General features: G+C 48.9%; 2 protein-coding genes across 4 annotated transcripts in view; one reads left to right on the forward strand and one right to left on the reverse strand.

Annotated features, from left to right (window-relative positions):
* Positions 1-19,418, forward strand: part of RAB30 (RAB30, member RAS oncogene family) — a 66,423-nt gene that overhangs the window by 44,308 nt on the left and 2,697 nt on the right. For all 3 annotated transcript variants that reach the window (XM_045020784.1, XM_045020771.1, XM_045020776.1), the window contains 3 exons: positions 7,909-8,009; positions 10,255-10,338; positions 17,839-18,022. In XM_045020784.1, the coding sequence (XP_044876719.1) occupies positions 7,917-8,009; positions 10,255-10,338; positions 17,839-18,022 (361 nt within the window). In that variant the 5' untranslated portion in view covers positions 7,909-7,916. The remainder of the gene's footprint in view (positions 1-7,908; positions 8,010-10,254; positions 10,339-17,838; positions 18,023-19,418) is intronic.
* Positions 15,148-19,418, reverse strand: part of DDIAS (DNA damage induced apoptosis suppressor) — a 34,313-nt gene continuing 30,042 nt past the window's right edge. Inside the window, exon 6 of the mRNA XM_045020758.1 lies at positions 15,148-15,172. Coding sequence (XP_044876693.1) covers positions 15,163-15,172 — 10 coding nt within the window. The 3' untranslated portion in view covers positions 15,148-15,162. The remainder of the gene's footprint in view (positions 15,173-19,418) is intronic.

The raw sequence follows: 19,418 nt of genomic DNA on the forward strand, positions 1-19,418 counted from the left end.
ACTCCTCATGTCTTGCTCATCCATGTTATTTTTTCTGTATTTCTTGCTCGTTCCATCCTTGCTTATTCACACCCTTTGTTTAATTTTAATTCTGGTATTTAATCTCTTTGTTTTGTTTGCTTATGGCTTTGGGAACTGGCTTGTCTGGTTTCAGTTTTGGGTCATTATCTCATACGATTAGTCTTGGAGTCTAACAAAGAGGATCAGACATAACTCTAGGGTATGTTTGAGCTGTTTAGCATTCATAAATATAAATATGAGAAAGCTTCAAACAAGTTTATTTTTAAGTTTCCTGAGAAGATAAGTTTGAATGTTGGATGGCTTCAGGGAATTGGCAATGGGAGTCAGATGTGACCGGGTGAAATATATCCCAGGTTTTGAAGGACCGCAGGGATCTCTGGTCCAGAACCAGTGCTAAGGAAGTTTTTACTGGTCTGGAAAGAACTTGCATTGGTTTACCAAAGTTTTCTAGCTTGGGCAAGTCATGAAGCGTGAAACATTTTAACAGTGGTGTCACACATTTAATTTTAAGAGGGATGTCAGTTTTTCTTGGTATTGTTGCTGTTTGTAACGGGGTCTGCTTATCCCGCACTAGCCCAGACAGGGTTAAGCCCATATTATTGGTAGTGGAAGTCCCACTTCCCAGGCAGGACTGGGCATGCTCCAAATGCTCTAGCAGTATAAAGGGAGGGAGTCCAGCTTATTCTGGGCTGGAGGCTGCAGGGGAAGGACCTGTCTGGGAAGCTCCTGCAGAGAACTAGCCACAGCCCCTGATGGCTCTGGGAACCAGACCCTCCCTGGGCCCGCTTGGACCCCTGCAACCGGAGGAGCCACAGGAGGCGACTGGCACCACAGACCACGGAGCATGCGAAGCCTCGTGGGACACCTCAACGTGGGAGTGTGACAGAGTGGTACCTCCCATCCAGGAAACCTCAGCATGTTTCCCCCCCGGCTTAGTCAGTGGAAAATTGCTCCGCCGCTGTTAGGGCCCTGGGTCGGGGCCTGGTGGAATCAGGTGGGCCCGGGTCCCCTACTGGGGCTGCCACACCCCTTGATGGGTGCCCCCCATTGAACTCTGGCTGCTAGGCCATGCTGCCTTGCACCCCAAGGGTGGCTCTATTGACCTCCGGCTGCTAGGCCGTGCTGCCCCGATCCTAGGGGCCATCACCTGTGTTTTGGACTTTAGACCCAGAGCTGGTCATCTGGAAAGCCTGGGAGTGGACTCGTAGGCAGTGTGCTTCCGCCCTCTACCCCCTGTTGGTGTGATTTGGGGGTGGGGGAGAGGAGGGAGCGTAGACCACCACACATGGTAGAGAATGTGGGCATTGACCAGGACCTGGTGAGAGGTCCGGGGGAAGGAATCTGGGCGACGGGAGCCCCACTGCCATCCAAGATGGATACTGAGAAGCTTCTAAAGTGGATGCTGGAGAGTCAGCAAGAGCAGACGGCCCAGCAGCGGCAGCAACAGGCTCAGATGATGTAGCAGATGGCCAGCAGCAGCAGATGACCCAGCATCAGGAACAACAGCAGCAACTCCTTCATGAGTTGGCTGCCCAGCAACAAGTACAACAAGAACGCCTGGTCCAGCAGGTGGCAACTCTATTATGCCCGCTGGGCGCCCCAGCCCCCACATCCACAGGGACAGGATCCAGAGAGACTTTGGTGGGGCTTGACCACGGGCCGTGGCCCAATGGGTGCAGGACCACTGTTGGAGATGGTTGGACCCGGAAGGTTTGACTGGGCCCCAGGTGGCAGAGATGGTGGCGCTAGAAGTATCTGGCGTTCGAGGGGGCTGAGGCACCAACCCGGGGATCTGGAAACATGAGCAGAGGGGCTGGGCCAGGCAAGGGAAACCCATGGGGAGTGGAGGCCGGGAACCCCCGTCCATCGCCCGCCCCAAACTCACTAAGCCCCCCAGCCCCAAACCCAGACACCAGGTTGCCCGAACTCCGATTCAAAGTGATCGGCACCCACAAGAGGGACCAAGCCTGCCAAAAGAAGGCCCCAGGCCCCCGTAAGCCCGAAATCGCTGCTGGGAGTGTGGCCAAGAGAGGCATTTTTGGCAGGAATGTCCATTCATGGACTTCAGCTATGGGCAAGTCTGGGTCACCGGCCAAAGAGCTTGGATAAGAAGCCTGGGAAAGTTCTTGGTCCTTGTACAGGTCGAAGAGACCCCCACAAAAGCCCTTGTGGACTCGGGATGTAGCCAGACCCTCATACAGGAGGGGCTGGTCCCTGACCTTAAACCCTCTGGTGAACAGATGCACTTACAATGTGTCCATGGGGATATCCGTCCTTATCCCACAGCCTCGATGAGGATTGAGATTTGCCACCAGGAGGAAGTCCTCCATGTGGGCATGGTCCCCAGATTGGCCTACCCCATTGTGCTGGGGCGAGACTGGCTGGAATTCAGGGAGATCCTCTGGAAGTATCAACCGCCTGCCCCATGAGCAGAAGGGACTACTCGGACACACAATGGAGGCAGGCCCTGGGGATGGAACATCTATGGCTAAGAAGGCACCTGCCAACCCCCGCGCCACAATGTACCCATCCATGGAAGAGCAGGAACAAGATGTAGATTTTGTACAGTAGCAGAGAGAGGACCCGACCCTCAGTAGTGCCTGGGAGCAGGCCACCACCCCAGGTTTGGGGAGGACACTCCTTTGAGACTTCCACGGGGCCCTGATTTGAGATCTGGTGGGATCACCTATATTGGGTGATACAGGAACCACAAACACCTGAGCCGCTCCATCATCTGTTGGTCCCCTGTAGGTTGCAACAAAGCCTCCTACAGTTAGCCCATGCAAACCCCTGGGCAGGACACCTGAGGCGGGAAAAGACTCTCCAGAGGGTGGCGTGCCATTTTTTTTTTGGCCTGGCATTCACCAAGAGGTCTGAGACTATTGTGCATCTTGCCCGGAATGTCAGCGGACCAGGCTGAAAGGTGTACCCCGGGCACCCCTGATACTCTTGCCAGTGGTCAGCATACCCGTGAACGCATCGGGATGGACCTGATTGGCCCCCCAGAAAGAAGTAAGACAGGGAATCAATTTATTCTGGTGATCATGGACTACACGACACGTTATCCTGAAGCTGTCCCCCTTCGAGCAGCCACAGTGCCTGTGATTGCCGCTGAAAGTCTTCGCTAGGGTCGGGATACCCCCGGAGATCCTGACTGACCAGGGCACGAACATATCTTCTAAACTGATAGCAGAGCTGTGCTGCCTCCTGAATATGTGGACACTCCAGATGTCAGTCTACCACCTACAAACGGACGGTCTAGTGGAGCGCTTTAACGGTATCCTGAAGTGCATGTTGCGGAAATTCGTGGAGGAGAACCTCAGCCATTGGGATGCACTATTGCCAGCCCTGCTGTTCGCTATAAGGGAGGTACCCCAAACGTCAACCGGGTTCTCCCTCTTTGAACTCTTGTATGGCAGGCAACCCAGAGGGATCCTTGACCTCCTGAGAGAAGACTGGGAGGCACAAGAGACATGGGTACTTGGGACCACCCAGTATGTGCTACGCCTCCGAGAGCAGCTTTGGGCCGTAGGTGCTTTCACCCAAGAGAACCTGATGTGGGCCCAAAAGACGCAAGAACGGCTCTATAACAGAGGAACCAATGTGCAAAGTCTTGATGCGGGGTGATTGCGTGTTGCTCTTGTTGCCTTCCACAGAGTCAAAGCTCCTGGCCAAATGGCAGGGGCCTTATGAGGTGACCCAGCGGGTTGGACTAGTAGATTATGAAGTCTGGCTGCCAGGATGACGGAGGGAGACCCGTACGTACCACATGAATCTTTTGAAGGCCCGGGAGGCCTTGTTCATTGCCCCATCAACCCCGGACCTAGAACTTGAACTCCTAATGGGGGAACCCCCGGATCCAAGGCCAGCTATGCTTGGGGAAGGCCTCGCCCCTGCACAGCAGGAGCAAATACAGCGTCTCATAAGGGACTTCCAGGATGTTCTATCAACCCGCCTGGGATGAACCAACCTTATGAGCCATCACATTGTGACAACACCCAGTCAGAGAGTGAAGGACGACAACAGACCGCTGCCCTGGAAGATGTGGGCTGCAGTACGACAGGAACTGGATACAATGCTTGAGATGGGGGTGGTCAAGGAATTGAAGAGTGAATGGCGAAGCCCAATCGTTCTGGTCCCAACTTAATTCTGTATCGATTTCTGGAAGGTCAACACTATCTCCTGGTTTGATGCGCACACAATGCCCCATATAGAAGAACTCATAGAACAACTCGGGGGAGTGAGGTGTTTGTCAACCCTAGATTTAAACAAAGGGTACTGGCACATCCTCCTAACACCAAACTCTCCGGGGGGGGCAGAAATGACCTTTCTGATGCCATTCGGCCTCTTCCACTCTTCCACATTCAGGCTACATGGGGCTGCAGCTACTTTTCAGCAGCTGATGAATAAGATCTTGCTGCCTCATGATCAGTGTGCGGCAGCCTATATAGACGACATTGTAATCTACAGTAGTAACTGGGAGGACACCCTACAACACCTTGCTGGGGTGTTCCAGGCTCTTAGGGAAGCCAGCCAACCCGGCGAAGTGCCATCTCGGGCAGGAAGTGGGGACATACCTTGGGTACGTAGTAGGGGGAGGGAAATTGTGCCCCCTAATTAATAAGATACAAGCCCTTATGGATACACCCATGCCCAAGTTGAAGAAACGTAAGCCAATTTTTGGGACTGGCCGGGTACTATCACCGTTTCGTACCAGACTTCGTGACCATAGCCGCCCCCATTTTGGACCTGACGAAGAACTCTCAGTCGCGACAGGTATGATGGTCTGACCAGTGCGATGAGGCCTTCAAGACTCTGAAACAGCGACTGACCCAGGAATGTGTCCTATGAAACCCCGACTTTTCAAAGGAGTTCATACTCCAAACAGACACCTCAGAGGTGGGCTTCGGGGCTGTACTCTCCCAGGAGCTGGAGGGGGAAGAACCTCCGGAATTGTACCTGAGTCGCAAATTATTTCCTCGGGAACAACACTACTCAACAATAGAGAAAAAGGCCCTGGCCGTGAAATGGGCTATTGATGCCTTACACAATTACCTGCTGGGGAACACCTTCAGATTAATCAGGGACCATGCTCCTCTCAGGTGGTTACACAGCATGAAGGACATGAACCCCTGGTACCTCTCACTCCAACCCCTGCGACTTCTGTGTGTTTCAAGACCCACATTAATGCAGATTTTTTTTTCTAGATAGGGAGGGGAGAAAGAGGAGACAGACCACCCTCGGAGGTCCTTCTTAAGTGGGAGGGTGTGTCACGAGGTCAGCTTAGCCCAGACAGGGTTAAGACCATATTATTGACAGCAGAAGTCCCGCCTTCCAGGCGGGACTGGGCATGCTCCAAATGCTCTAGCAGCATAAAGGGAGGGAGCCCAGCTCATTCTGGACTGGAGGCTGCAGGGGAAGGACCTGTCTGGGAAGCTCCTGCAGAGGACCAGCCACAGCCCCTGACTGCTCTGGGAACCAGTGTCTCCCTGGGCCTGCTTCGACCCCTGCGACCGGAGGAGCCACAGGAGGTGACCAGCACCACAGACCACCGAGCATCCGAAGCCTTGAGGGAGACCTCAATGCAGATACTGGTAGGAAGTGACCCAGGGAGGGTGACGGAGTGGTACCTTCCACCTGGGAAACCTCAGCGTTTGTGTGACGAGGAGGCGGTGTAGGCCGAAATACTGTTGTTTGTTACCAGGTGTGTAACACTTGCATAGTTCCACAAAACTTTAACATTAAAAAAAAAAAGGTTTAAAGGGACAAGATTCTCTGCTGTTCCAAGTTCTCATGCTGTGAAGATGGGGATGGAAGGACATCATGGAGCTTGTTATACTCTTCTTGGCCCTTGTGCAGGGTAGACTCAAGGGACCATCCACCAGACCTGAGCATAGTCACAGCAGATCTATAGTGAGTTATTGGCAACTGATGCTGTTTGGCCCTGGCAAAATGAGTTGTATATTAAATGAATCAATCCAGTTCATCGTGACCACTTGTGTACGTCACACAAATCACCATCCCATTAGTCACTAACTGTTGAAGTCTGCTGTTTTGTAGGCTTGGTGGAAAGGCCAAGGATTAACTAGATGCAGCAACTGAGCCGGCCTCTCAGCTCCTTTGCTGTCATGCCTACCAAAAACTCCACAGTGGTTGGGCAGCCCTTGTGCTGTGACCAGTGCCGATCAGGCAGACCAGTGTTGTCTCATTGTTAACTTGTTCTGCCCTTGTCTGTTGTATCTGCCTGTTGTCTCTTGTCTTATATTTGGGTTGTAAACTCTTTGAGGCTGGGACCATCTTTTTTGTTCTGTTTGTTCAACACCTTGCACAATGGGGCCCCGAGCAGTGGTTGGGGGGTTCCCAGGTGTTGCTGCAACACAAATGATAATCTCAGGACTGTTCCTTCCCGGTGGGGTGGAGGCATAGTGGCAGGCTGATGGGGAGAGGCTTGTGTTGCTCATACTGCATTTGTTTTTTGACTCAGCCCCTCCCCTGGGTCCACCCATCCAGGCCATATCCAAGCGTTGCTATTTCTACCTGCATAATGTTTCTAATAGTCAAGCTCTTCCACCTGTTCAGATTCCCAAGATTCTTGTTCAGCCCTTCATCTCATGCCCTGACTGCTGTAATCTCCTCCTCTGATGGCCTTGATGCCAACCTTATTGTCTGCTGAAAAACTAGGCACAAGGGTCATCTTCCTGTCTCATTACTCTGACCACATCACCCTCCTCTTTGCATCCCTCCACTGGTTCCTCCTCCTACCCCATCAAATACAGTTTAAGGACGCTTAGAAGGCCTTTCCCCATTCAGCCAATGCTCTCTCTGCTCTACTAGCTTATTAGGCCGTCAGCCTTGCCAATAAGGGCAGGCTTGATTGTCAGCTTCTCTGTTGATTCCCACACTGTCCCCTGTGCACGAGGAAACTCCCTGACAAAAATAATAAGCCTTACACCTGTTTTTAAAACCCTCTTTTAAAATCTTTTCTCAGCCATAGTGCCACCAAGTTGCTACCTCCTGGCATTACTTAAGCAGGAGGTGAGCTAAGATTTTGGCTTTATGCCAAACTCTGTTCATTTTATTGTTAGCTCATTTTCCTGTTTACTAACCCCCCGCACCGCATTCCCCAATTTTTTTTCCATTTCATCCACTTGTTACATCCTGCCAGATGCAGATTGTGCGCTCCCTGGGGCAGGGATGTCTCCTGTGCCATCGGTCTGCACAGTACCTAGCACAATGGGGCCCAATTATCAGAATATGAACATTAACGTGTTCTCTTTCGAAAGAGAAAACTAGTGGCTTAGTCCAAACTAGATGCATTGGGAGCAAAACGTTTAATGAAACCTAGGACCTGTCTATCCGAGGCTTACGTAGTTGTGTGTGTAAGGCTCCTTACGGAAACTGAACAAGGCAGGCCCATAAACCAACATCTGTAATTCAATACAGTTGGCAGCCTGAACACTGAGGACCCCGCTGAATGGAGTTAAAGTCCACACTCAGTCATCTTTTTACAACCGATTTTTTTTTTGCCAGGCAGGATGGCAAAGGTTGAATTGGCTCTGCAGGTTTGTGGGCATGCGGAATGCCTCTGTGTCAGGAAGGTAGGAGCCCTCTCACCGTTATAAATGCAATTCCCTTATCTTATCAGCAGTGCAAACTCTGTAATGACCTTTGTCCTGAGTATTTGGAGGAATAAAGTTCAGCAGTAACTAAACTGTTGTTGCAAGGGAATCTGAAAACCGCATTGATTTGTTAGTGGTGCCCTGCAGGAATATCACATGCCGGCTCCTGAGAGTAAAGCGACAATGCAGAGCTAGCACTCTTACCAGCTGGTTGAACCTCAGCTGATGCTTCCCCTTTGGCTTATTTATATTTCTCTTTCCCTTGCAGCTGTGTAAATGAGTATGGAAGATTATGATTTTCTGTTCAAAATTGTTTTAATTGGCAACGCTGGCGTGGGGAAAACCTGCTTAGTCCGACGCTTCACTCAGGTAGGATGTTTCTTCTCTTAATGGGGAAAATGCTTCGATGCGTATTGGGGCGGTTTTTGGTTTGTGTGCGTAAATCCATTTGAACGAGTAGCTGTCTCTAAAATAACTTGGAACTGAGGTGCACGCCCACAACGCAGATCAGCTAAAGCACTTTGTTGTGATACCAACATCCCCAGCACAAGTCCTGGTGCTGTAGGTCCTGCGAGGGGTTATGTCCTACAAAACTAGCCCCCTTGTTGGCAGATCTAGCTGAGAGAAAAACGAGGAGCCTGTAGATGAGCATGATTTGGGTCACCAAGACTGAAGTACCCTCTTGCTGCATCCCATCGCTCTTCGACCCTGAACCCTGCAGAGGGCTGGGAAGCTTCCAAACTGCTGTCTGGATAGAGAAATTCAGTGTCTGGGATTGTCAGTGCAGCACCTTCCACCACACTCCCTTTAAAAATTAAGCTTTGCAAGCGTTGTAAAGGCTATTGAATGATGACTTTAAAAAGGGGGGGTGGGGAGATGAGACCATATGTTGCTCAGCAAACCTCTCAACCCCCTGCTTTTGTTGTCTTCTGTGACCCACACAGCTAAATCCTTAAAATAGAAATGGGGGTTGGGTAAGTCCCTGCTTGCCTTGCAGAAATTTAAAAAATCACAAGTGTTGGGGCTGATTTCCTTTTCTGTGCAATGATACTGGGGAAAAGGAGGGGCAGGATTTCTGTAACCGAGGTAAAGGGGAAGTTTGCATGATACTGTATGTAACACAAGTTATGGTTTCTGGGCAAGTTTCACTTTAAAGTCTCAGCACTTTTTCCCTGGGATTGGTTTTAAAAATAAGTCTCTGGAAATCTTAAACTCGCTCTTTTCCTCCTTCTCCAGCTGCAAGCAAATAGCTGGCAGCACTAGGGCTAAACTGTAAAATCTGCAGCCAATTCTGCTGCTTTCCAAGCTTTGGCTTGCTGCTGCTGGTGGTAGCAGAGGCTAGAAATCAATGTGGCTTTGTGTAAGTCTACAGGCCTAGAAACCAATAATTGAAAAGCTATTATTGTTTTATTTATTATTTATATAATAGTACCACGAAACATACGTTGAAACCTCTTAACGTTGCTGCTGTCAGGATAACCGCTGACTGTTCGTTCACTCACACAAACCTTTGCACAAGAATGTGAGAGTATCGCTTGGAAAGTGGCTTTCACAGAGTTGCAGGACAGTGCTGAGGAAATGGAAAGTGGTGATGACAAAATGTTCTCTTCTAATGATGCTCCTGAAGCTTTTGCCACCAACTCATTCCTAGGAACCGAGAAGTTGACATGGTGAATCAGCTAAATGGCCAATCTAATCCGGTCCCCTGTCTCTGACATCAGTCAATACCAGATGCCTCAGAGGAGGGTGTAAACATCTATAGTTCTTTTTTCTTTTCTTCCTCCTCTTTCTCAATCCCCCTTTCCTCTGTTTTGCCCTCCCCCTCTCTGCCTCACAAGTCAAGTTGTCACGTTCCTTACTCTATGGAAAATAACTGGAGTTGAACTGGAGAGACCTTTGTACAGCAAGAAACATGATCAGTTGTTGTTTCGTCCCAGGTAACATAAGAGTTGATTTTGCTGCCACTCCATCCATTGGATTCCCAGTGCACTCAGTTGGAGATTTGTGTATGGAGTAGGGGAGAGTCCAGGCCTCCATTAGCTAGGGCGGCAGAACAACTGATTGCATCTCCTGTGGCACAGAGGTCTCTCGGAATATCTAGATCATAGATTCTCAGGCCAGTCTGACCTCCTGTATAGCATGGGCCATAGAGCTCCCCCAAAATCATTTCTTCAGCATATCTTTAAAAAAACCCCATCCAGCCGTGATTTAAAAACTGCCAATGATGGAGAATCCACCACAACCCTTGATGATATTGTTCCAGTGCTAATTACCCTCATTGTTAAAAAGTTGCACAATATTTTCAGTTTGAATTTGTCTAGCTTCAACTTCCAGCCATTGGATTGTGTTAGTCCTTTCTCTGCTAGGCTGAAGAGCCCATTATTAAATATTTATCCCCTATGTAGGTACCTACGGACTGTGATCAAATCACTCTGAGTTGTTTCCCCATCTATTGATACTTCTCTCTGATGGAAAAGAACTGTTTGGGGAGAGGGGAATAGAATTAAAGAGGAAGAAGGATGGGACAAAAACCTGGTGGGGATTCATCAGCAGGTGAAATCTTCTCTCTTATCTTACTGCAGAATCTGCTTTAACCAATCTGCTTTTTTTGTAGGGGCTTTTCCCACCAGGTCAAGGAGCCACTATCGGAGTTGACTTTATGATTAAGACTGTGGAGATAAAAGGTGAAAAAGTGAAGGTAGGAAACTACCAACTTGCTTCCTTGTGTTCAGGAGCGCATTTACCATGAAACACCCCGTGCGGTGGCACAAGGCCCCCAGCAACAGACAGGGAGGCCCCCAAAATGCAGGACAAATATCATCTGACAACCCGGCGGCACAGCAGGGCTCAGGCAGGCAGGCTGCCTGAATGCCATGGACAGTGGCCCCACACTGCTCCTGGAAGCGTCCAGCTGCTGGCACATCTCTGTGTGCCCCTGGTGGTGGGGAGGCAGCTCCGCATGCTGCTCCCACCCTGAGCAGCATACGGAGACCTGCTGTCCCGTCCCCCACCCCCTCCAAGGGGCGCACAGAGGCATGCTAGCAGCAGGACTAAGGTGGCTTCCAAGTTCCTGCCCTCTCTGCCTCCCTCCCGGGAGCAGCACGGCACAGAGGAAGCGGCCGGCATGTCCCCACGGCCCATGTGGGGGGTGTCTCCGCACGCTGCCCCTGCCCCGAGCACCGACACCACAGCTCCCATTGGCCGGGGACTGCAGCCAATGGGAGCTATGGGGGCAGCACCTGCGGGCAGTGGTGTGCAGAGACCCCTGGCCCTCCCTGCCTAGGAGCCGGTGTCAGAGGGGTGCGTATGCTGGTCGCTTTGGGAACTGCGCTGCCCGAAGTAAGAACTGCCCCTCTGTCCCCCCACCCTCCACACAACCCAACCCCCTGCCCCAGCCCAGAGCCCGCACCCCTCACCCCCTCCCACACCCCAACTCCCTGCCTCAGCTCAGAGCCTGCACTCCTCACCTCCTCCCAGAGCCTGACCGCCGCACCCCTTCCTGCACCCTAACCCCCTCCCCCAATTAAAGTACCTCACTTTATTTTCATTTACTTCCTATTACTTATAGGAAGAGGATGAGGGAAAAAAGGAATAAAAATTGCGGGGGGGGGGAGGAAGAGATAAGAGAGAATGTTCTTTTTCTTGGCTGGGTCCCCGGGGGGGTCCCCCCAAAATGAAGCTGCGCACAGGGCCCTGCTAACTCTAAATCCGCCCCTGGTTGTGTTACTGTCTGGGTGGAGGTGAACCACGCAGTATTCATGTCTCTCTTCGTAATCGGTGGTGGAAGCACTTGTCGGGTGTTTGAAGCTCTGTGATGACACAGAGGAGAGAGCGCGTGCATGTGGCCTTATTGCCTGGAAAAGTCTGGACCCTTGAGTCCTATTCCTGCCTCTGGCTTGTTGAGACCTTGGGCAAATCATTTCGGTGCTGGGCCTCTGCTCATCGGTGAGGATAATAATAGTGCAGCTTTGAAGAAGGGTGTTGCAAAACTCAATCCATATTTGCACAGCACTTGCGTATTAGGGATTATGGAAATGCAAAGAATTATTTCAGTTCAGCCTCCATTTACTGAACTCCTGTTAATTCAGATGTGGTATGCGCTCCCCTGCCAGCTGTAGTCATTGCAGTGCTGCCCCTGCAGAGCTCCCGACGTTGAAAGGTGGGCTCAGGGCAGGGGGTTGGGGTGCATGGGGTGCAGGGTGCAGCAGAGTTCAGGGCAGGGGGCTGGGGTGCAGGAGGGGTGCAGGGTGTATGAGGGGGCTCAGGGGGTTGGGGTGCAGGAGGGGTGCAAGGTGGAGGCAGGGGGCTCAGGGCAGGGGGTTGGGGTGCACAGGGGGGCAGGGTGCAGCAGGGAGTTCAGGGCAGGGGGATGGGGTGCAGGATGGGTACAGGGTGTATGAGAGGTCTCAGGGCAGGGGGTTGGGGTGCACAGGGGGGCAGGGTACAGCAGGGAGCTTAGGGCAGGGGGCTGCGGTGCAGGAGGGGTGCAGGGTGTATGAGGGGGCTCAGGGCAGGGGATTGGGGTGCAGGAGGGGTGCAAGGGGCAGGCGTTTGGGCTCCTAAAGCAGCTCCGGGTGGCAGCGGCGTGCACCAGGGCCAGGGCAGGCTCCCTGCATGCCTGCCCCTGCCCCGCGCCCTGAGCCCAGGGAAGCACTGTGGCCCCTGGAGGATGAGGGGGGCGGGGGGCTCCTCATGCTCTGCCCTTGCCGTGCCTCCAGGTACCTCCCTCAAAGCTCTCATTGGCCGCGGTTCCCCGTTCCCGGGCAATGGGAGCTGCGGGGGGCGGTGCCTGGAGGCAAGGGCAATGCACGGAGCCCTCTGCCCCCCCCGCCCAGGGGCCACAGGGACATGGTGCTGGCCACTTCTGAGAGCGGCACGGGGGCCACGGCGCCCCAGGGGGCAATCCTGTGGACCGGATCCAAAGCCCGAAGTGGCCGGATCTGGCCCGCGGGCCGTAGTTCGCCCACCCCTGATGTAGGAGCCTAGTTTTAGGCAACAGTTTTTGAAAATCTTGGGCCCATTCTTCTCTAACTTGGGAGTTTCCTGTTTCTCTCTTCCAACTTCTTTTTATACTGGAAAATCACCCTGAAGGTTGTCAGCGAGGTGCTGGTGCAAACCTGTATCTTGTGGAGGTTCTTTAGTAAATACTAAGCAGCTGACGGTAGCAAAATATGATCTGAGCACAGGCTTGAGAACCAGCAATCACCAGGGTGCTAATTCTGGCCCTGGTGACGCCCTCATTTTGCGGCCTTGATCAAGTGCCTATCCCTTTCTGTCTCCATTTTTCCATCTGTAAATGGGGATGATCCTTACTTACCATAACAAGTGTGTTACCACCAGGGTTAACTTGATGTTGTGCACAGTGCTTTGAAGCCAGGGAGGGAGCAGCAGGAAAGAAAGCATTAGGTACTAAGGTCTTGCCTGCATTAGGGATTTTTTCACCCTGGGTTAGGTGACACTGACGCAATCCTTGCTTTATACCAGTTTGGCACACTGGTGCAAATATCCTTAATGTAGACCAGCCCTAAGTAGTAGTATGCCACCATTGTACAGTGTAGAAGACTTACAGGCCAAGAATCTGTACAAAACAGACACAGCCCAGCCTATCCAGATAGGGTCACCTGAAACATTTGAATTAGTGTGTGTGTGTGTGTGTGTGTGTGTGTGTGTGTGTGTGTGAGAGACTCACACACACACACACACACACACACTCAACCCTTATTTCAAGCAGCCTACAATTAGATAGGGTTGTATTATGTTTAGCAGTGCTATTGACAGGTGACATTTAGGAGTGAAGAATTCTCATGTTCATTCTCTATATGGTCCTGATCCAAAGATGCTGAGCCAGATTTTTCTCTCACACTGGTGTAAATCAAGAACAACTATGTTTAAGTCAGTCAGTGGAGTTAAACCAGTGTGAAACTTGTGTAAGTGAAAGGGGAAACTGGCTCTGCAGATTTAACTGCCAGTCACTACTTGGGGTCTGAAAGTCAAGCTGGGTTCTTTCTGCCTCTTGCACCAGCATTGGTAGTAAGAGATTCTGCAAGCGGAACTTAATTGATTTTTCTTGATGTGTGAGGCAGAATAGAATCCACCTTACTCTCCCACAGCTGTATTTGCTCAACAGTGCTAACGGGAGTAAATACTTGTATATTAGCAAGAAAAGCAGGTGTGACTCAGGCACGCAAAGTAGAGATAAAAATGACATGTCACTCAAACTAGGGACTTCTCTGCCTATAAGCTCATTGTAAAACTCCCATGTTGTGACTCCACTCACCTCCTTGCATCACTGTTAAGAGCTAAGTTGACAGAACAGAACTATTTATAGGGCAGTTCTTGGTATTCAAGATTGCTTGGGAAAATGTCTTTAGAGCTTTGAGGATTGCATTCCAAAATCTGTACAGACAGACTTGCTCATGTGAGACTTCTTTAGAAATCATCTCAGTTTTGAAGAATAGCGAAGAAAGCTCAGGGAGAGACCTCAGTGTAAAAATCAAGACAAGGACGTTCTGAATCGCTTCATATCCTTTTATGTGATACAGCGTATGAAACTCTCTGCGATCCAAGGCTGGTTTTTTGGACTTCCTGATCTTTTCTGACAAAATCAAAATTAAAAAACACTCAAGCCACACCTACTCTATATAGATCTGATTAATGCCTAAAAGGTTACAAAAATAACAAGTAATCTTGAATACATTCAAGATAAGTGGATAGCAGCTAAAGGGGTAATCAGGCATAACCCCAATCCTGCAATCATTTAAGGATGTGCTTAACTTTACACACAGGGGTGGTCTCATTGAACTCAACAGAATTATTCCTATCTATGAACTTAGAGATTGAGGCCTGTAGCAGAGGCACTGACTTCCCCAGTTCCAGGGGGTGCTCGACTCCTGCTCCACCCCAGATCCCGCCCCCACCCCACTCCTTCCCCCAAACTGTCATCCCCGCCCAGCCTCTTTCCTGCCTTTGCCTCTTCTGCCCCTCCCCCACCTTTTCCTAACCCTGCTCCCCCCTCCAAGCACCTCCTGCTTGCTGCTGAACAGCTGATCACAGCAGGCAGGAGGTGCTGGGAGGGAGGAGCTGATTCACGGGGCTACCGGTGGGTGCTGAGCACCCACAGAGTGCCTACAGCCTGTAGGATGCTTCCCCAAGAAATAACATCCAGATAACTTTGTGTTCTCATGTGTAAGTCAGGCAACATCCTTTGACTTCCCTAGGAAGACCATAAAATGGGAAAATATAGATGGTAAATTCACTTACTTTGGCAGAGATAAGCTGAACAGTGATAAAAACAGACACACACATTTTGGCTGAAAGCAGATTTTTATCAATAAACACAAATTCTAGGGCTTTTCTTCTAACTTAAATATCCAGCAAGTGGGTTGAATGACAGCTAAATCCAATCACAGGCGCTTCTGTCCTGTTGTTCCCCAAAGCAGTTTCTTCCAATTTCAAAGTTCATCATGTTGGTGTGATAGAACATCCTCATCAAAAAGCCATTTTCAGTTCAGAGAGGTCATCCCTAGAATATCCTGCAGAAATACAAAGTGTTTACACATCAGTAAACCATTATTAAAGTAACCGAAACATCAAACCCACAGAAACAAAAACAAATTACAAAGACCCTGATTTTTAAAGCAGATCCACCCTGACACCTGACTTGCACCCGCAAGGAACTGTGCTTACAATTTTGCATCCCACTTTACTGCAGTTCTGAATACTTAGCTATCTAAACAGCATTTGCCAACAGACCAGGCAGTGTGATGCCTGAGTGCTGGGAATTGGTAACACAATTAATTTTCTCTCCACAAAATCAAAGGCAGCTTTTCAAAGTCAGACCCTAAGGCCTGGAATGAGATAATGGGCTAAGTGGGGCTCTCATCTTTCAGAAGCTAATATAATATAGATTACCTGTAATGCTGTGATTGACACCATTTAACTTCCATGTTCCTCTTGAGCTAGAATCTTTTAAGTTTTGATCACTCTGTCGTGGTCTGCTAAGTACAGGAAAAATTCCCATTGACTTTAACTTTTCCACCAAAGATCACCAAAACGTTGATCTTTCTGATCAGCTTTCAACCATTCAGATGTTCAGATATGGTGATAGGCACTTTAAAAACCAAAGCCTGGAATAGAGAAGTGCCCCATTGAGTTAAAATATTGAAATTTGAGACATTATGAATCATTGACCACATCTAAACAAAATTGGCTTTTATTCTAGATCCCCAAAAGTTCATCAGTTTAACAACTGATACAAATTATACATTTTTGTTTCATGAGGCAGTTGTGTTTAGGCATGAGACCAATGATTTGGAGAAATTTTAAGGTCAACTGATACCTCTAGATTTACTTACTAGAATATAGTCAAGAAATGTATTGCAGGCATAGGCAAATGTTCTGCAAAGGCAGATGTTGATGGCCAAATTCCTCCAAAAGATATTTTGTAATCTTAATATATGCAGCAGAAAGTAGCCCACTGTGTGCTCGTGGTGGCAAGCAACCAATGCACAGTACCCTGTACACCAGTGGCGGAAAGGAAATATGGCCACTAGCATTCTAGCATTACTATTATGAAGAGTGGCAGGAGATCATCCTTGTTTGTGTAGCGCAGACAGGACTTCCAGGTTTCTAGGCCTTTTCTCAGTAGAATATACTATGATCATGATTTCTACAGGGCCTCTACAACGTCTCTTCTTTCAGTAATAATGTAGCTTTGCTAACAAAGCCTTCCTACATTTCTGCTAAGCCCTAGGAAATTCCTGGTAGCTCTGGCTGCATCTACCTTTCCGCATGTACTTATTTGGTTTTTTTGAGCTCCTTGCCAATGGCATCTTGCTACAGAGCTTCAGTTAAGAATTCAGAATCTTAAAAGCTTTGCATAGAGTGGGGAGGTAACTTACCCCAAACTTCAGACTGGGTTGAACACTGGTTCAGGTGTAGGCTATAGTGACTGGTACCATTTTGCTTAGACTGGCATTTCAGCAGATTTACTAAACCTCGGTGAAAATGGTTCTCTCATCTGAGCCATGTTTACATACCTTTTCCCCAATTTAATACCAGATTAGCTGAACCACGTTAGAACCATTTTGAAATTGTTGGTTAATTTTCCCAGTGTAAACATGGGCTGCAGTGTGGGTCCTTTTGGGTCATGGTCCAGTTAAGCACTTTTCTGTTTTAATGTGGATTGAGGTCACTTGTTATCTTGCGACTAATCTAAAATGCCATTGACCAGCGGACATGATTTTAGGGACCCAGTCCTGCAGTGATCGCTGTGTAGGCAGACCCGTGGTCGGACACAGAGCTCCCTCCCTACAGGATCAGGGCCAATGTTATTTTAAAAGCCCCCTCGCCTCCCCCACCCCGAGAAGACGGTGTAAATGATAGTACTTTACACTTCTACTCTGTTACCTTTCAAGAGCTCAAAGAGCATCAACAACCCCTTTGATGTAGGTAAGTGGTTATATGCCCTTCCTTGCAGTTCCAGACTGGGGACAGACAGCAGGGAGGTGATCTGTGCAAGCTTATGCAGAGCACGAACCTTGAGATGCTTGACTGAAAGTTCATACACAAGCCCACGCTGTTTGTTCTTTCTTATGGTTTCTGTCCTCACCCTCCTCCCTCACTCTTCATTTGAAACAGGAGAACTTCGTTTGCAGCTGGGGGAGATGTTTTGTCTTTGTTTTTCAGCTGTTGTCATTGTCCTCAATTCAGGGGGCATTTGTTTTCCCCCTGTAATGCCAGCATTAGAATCCCAAGCCAGCATGGCTTACTGCTTCCACTGCTTGTTGAAATGCTCACAGTCACACAGGGTGACCAGACTGCAAGTGTGAAAAATCGGGACTGGGGTAGGGGGTAATAGGAGCCTATATAAGAAAAAGACCCCAAAATCGGGACTGTCCTTATAAAATCAGGACACCTGGTCACCCTACAGTCACATGAAAGCTTCCAGACCTGCTGTGTCCAAGGGAAATCAGCTGGAATGCCAGCTGACAGAGTGCCTTGAATTTAAATCTTTAGATGCAGGAACAGAAACAAAAATGGGGGGTGGGGTGGAAGAGGGAGCCAAAAGAATTAAAAGTTACCTGATTTCCCATCATTGGGTTTCCCCTGAAAGCATCTAGTAAAGGATGGTTTAATGCTTTTTAAAATATATATATATTTTCTCCTACCCTTTCTCCCCTTCCTGTTGTGCCAAAAGCTGCAGATCTGGGACACGGCAGGGCAGGAGAGATTTCGGTCCATTACGCAGAGTTATTATCGCAGCGCTAATGCATTAATATTGACCTATGACATAACCTGTGAAGAATCCTTCCGATGCCTTCCCGAATGGCTGAGAGAAATTGAACAGTACGCCAGCAATAAGGTCATAACTGTGCTAGTGGGTAAGTGAGTACTGTGCTTTTATAAGAGCTCATTTTGCCGGGAGAGAATAATCAGCCATGTCCATCTGGAGTTTGACTAGGGTCATTGGCAGATAGAGGTATTAGCAATGGAAAATACTGCATTTGTTTTATCTCATAGTGCCAGGATCTCCTCCAAATATGCTGGACTGGACACCTCTTGATGCCAGTAGGTTCTGTACCTATATCTCTGTAGAATCTTATTGTAAAGCCATTCACCTGAGTGACATTGCCAAGACAACTTCTGTATCTGAATGACTCCTCCAATACGTAAAGCCAATGCACCAATAATACAACTCAGAATAGCAACTGCTGCTTCTCAAAGTGTTGGCCATCTTAAGCCAATTTAGCCCCATGGCTTTGACTGTGCCGCCGCAGTTTAGAAAGAGTAAATGGAGCTTTACACCTCTAGGTTCGCAGATCATATCTAAATAAGATTGGTAGTGGCTGAAAGTCGTTATGCTTTGATGGCCTTAGTCCTGTTGCAGTGGCAGGTGTCGGCATCACAAAAACTACCATTCCAATTGGCATTCTCAGCAGAGAGGCCAAAGACTCAGTGGGCATGTGGAGCCTGGAGTGTCTTCCTCCTCTCCCTCATTACTGAGGCACAGTGCAGGGCAGTGAAGAAGAGCATGTGCTTCTGTCTCCAGGGCCATGAGGCTACACCTTTCACTGGTACTAAACCAGAATTTCACATGGATTTTTAGAGAATTAAAAAAATATATAAATGAAGAAAATGCCATGTTGAGTAACGTGCCTTTGCTTGAGATGAAGCAAATCCAGCCATCAGACAAGAGTTTGCTACCAGAAATGTGCACCAAGGTATACCCAGTGATGAGGCCTATTACCATTTTGCAATGCTGCACTTTGTTTTCCAAATCCAGTAGTCAAAACATCACTTTTCAGGGACTTGGTCCAGGGACTAGGTCTCAGCATAGCTGAAGAATGATGGAAAGGGTTAGTCAGCTGGTGGGTTGAATGGTTATTTAACAGCAAGCGCTCTCTCTCTCTCTCTCTCTCTCTCTCTCTCTCTCTCTCTCTCTCTCTCAAATAGCTTAACATTTAAAGAGTAGATAGGACAATTCTACAGAATAATCTGGTGTATTTAGTCTTTATTTGGATTTAAAAATAATTAAAAAGACCCTTATCCCAGACTCTAGGTGCCCTAATGCACACTAACAATGCAATCTAAAATGCATGGAGGTTCCGTGACAAGAAACCATTCACAGTGTAGATTAAAGGTACAGTATATTTTATAAATAGTTTATAAAAGGTTAATAAACAATAATGTGCTAATAAATTGTTAGAATCCAGTAGGTTGCTTATAACCATCTGTAGCACCTTCTACTGAGGTGCTTATAACCATCTGTAACTTGGT

The sequence above is a fragment of the Mauremys mutica genome, chromosome 1, assembly GCF_020497125.1.
Source record: "Mauremys mutica isolate MM-2020 ecotype Southern chromosome 1, ASM2049712v1, whole genome shotgun sequence".
In the NCBI taxonomy this organism is placed as follows: Eukaryota; Metazoa; Chordata; order Testudines; family Geoemydidae; genus Mauremys; species Mauremys mutica.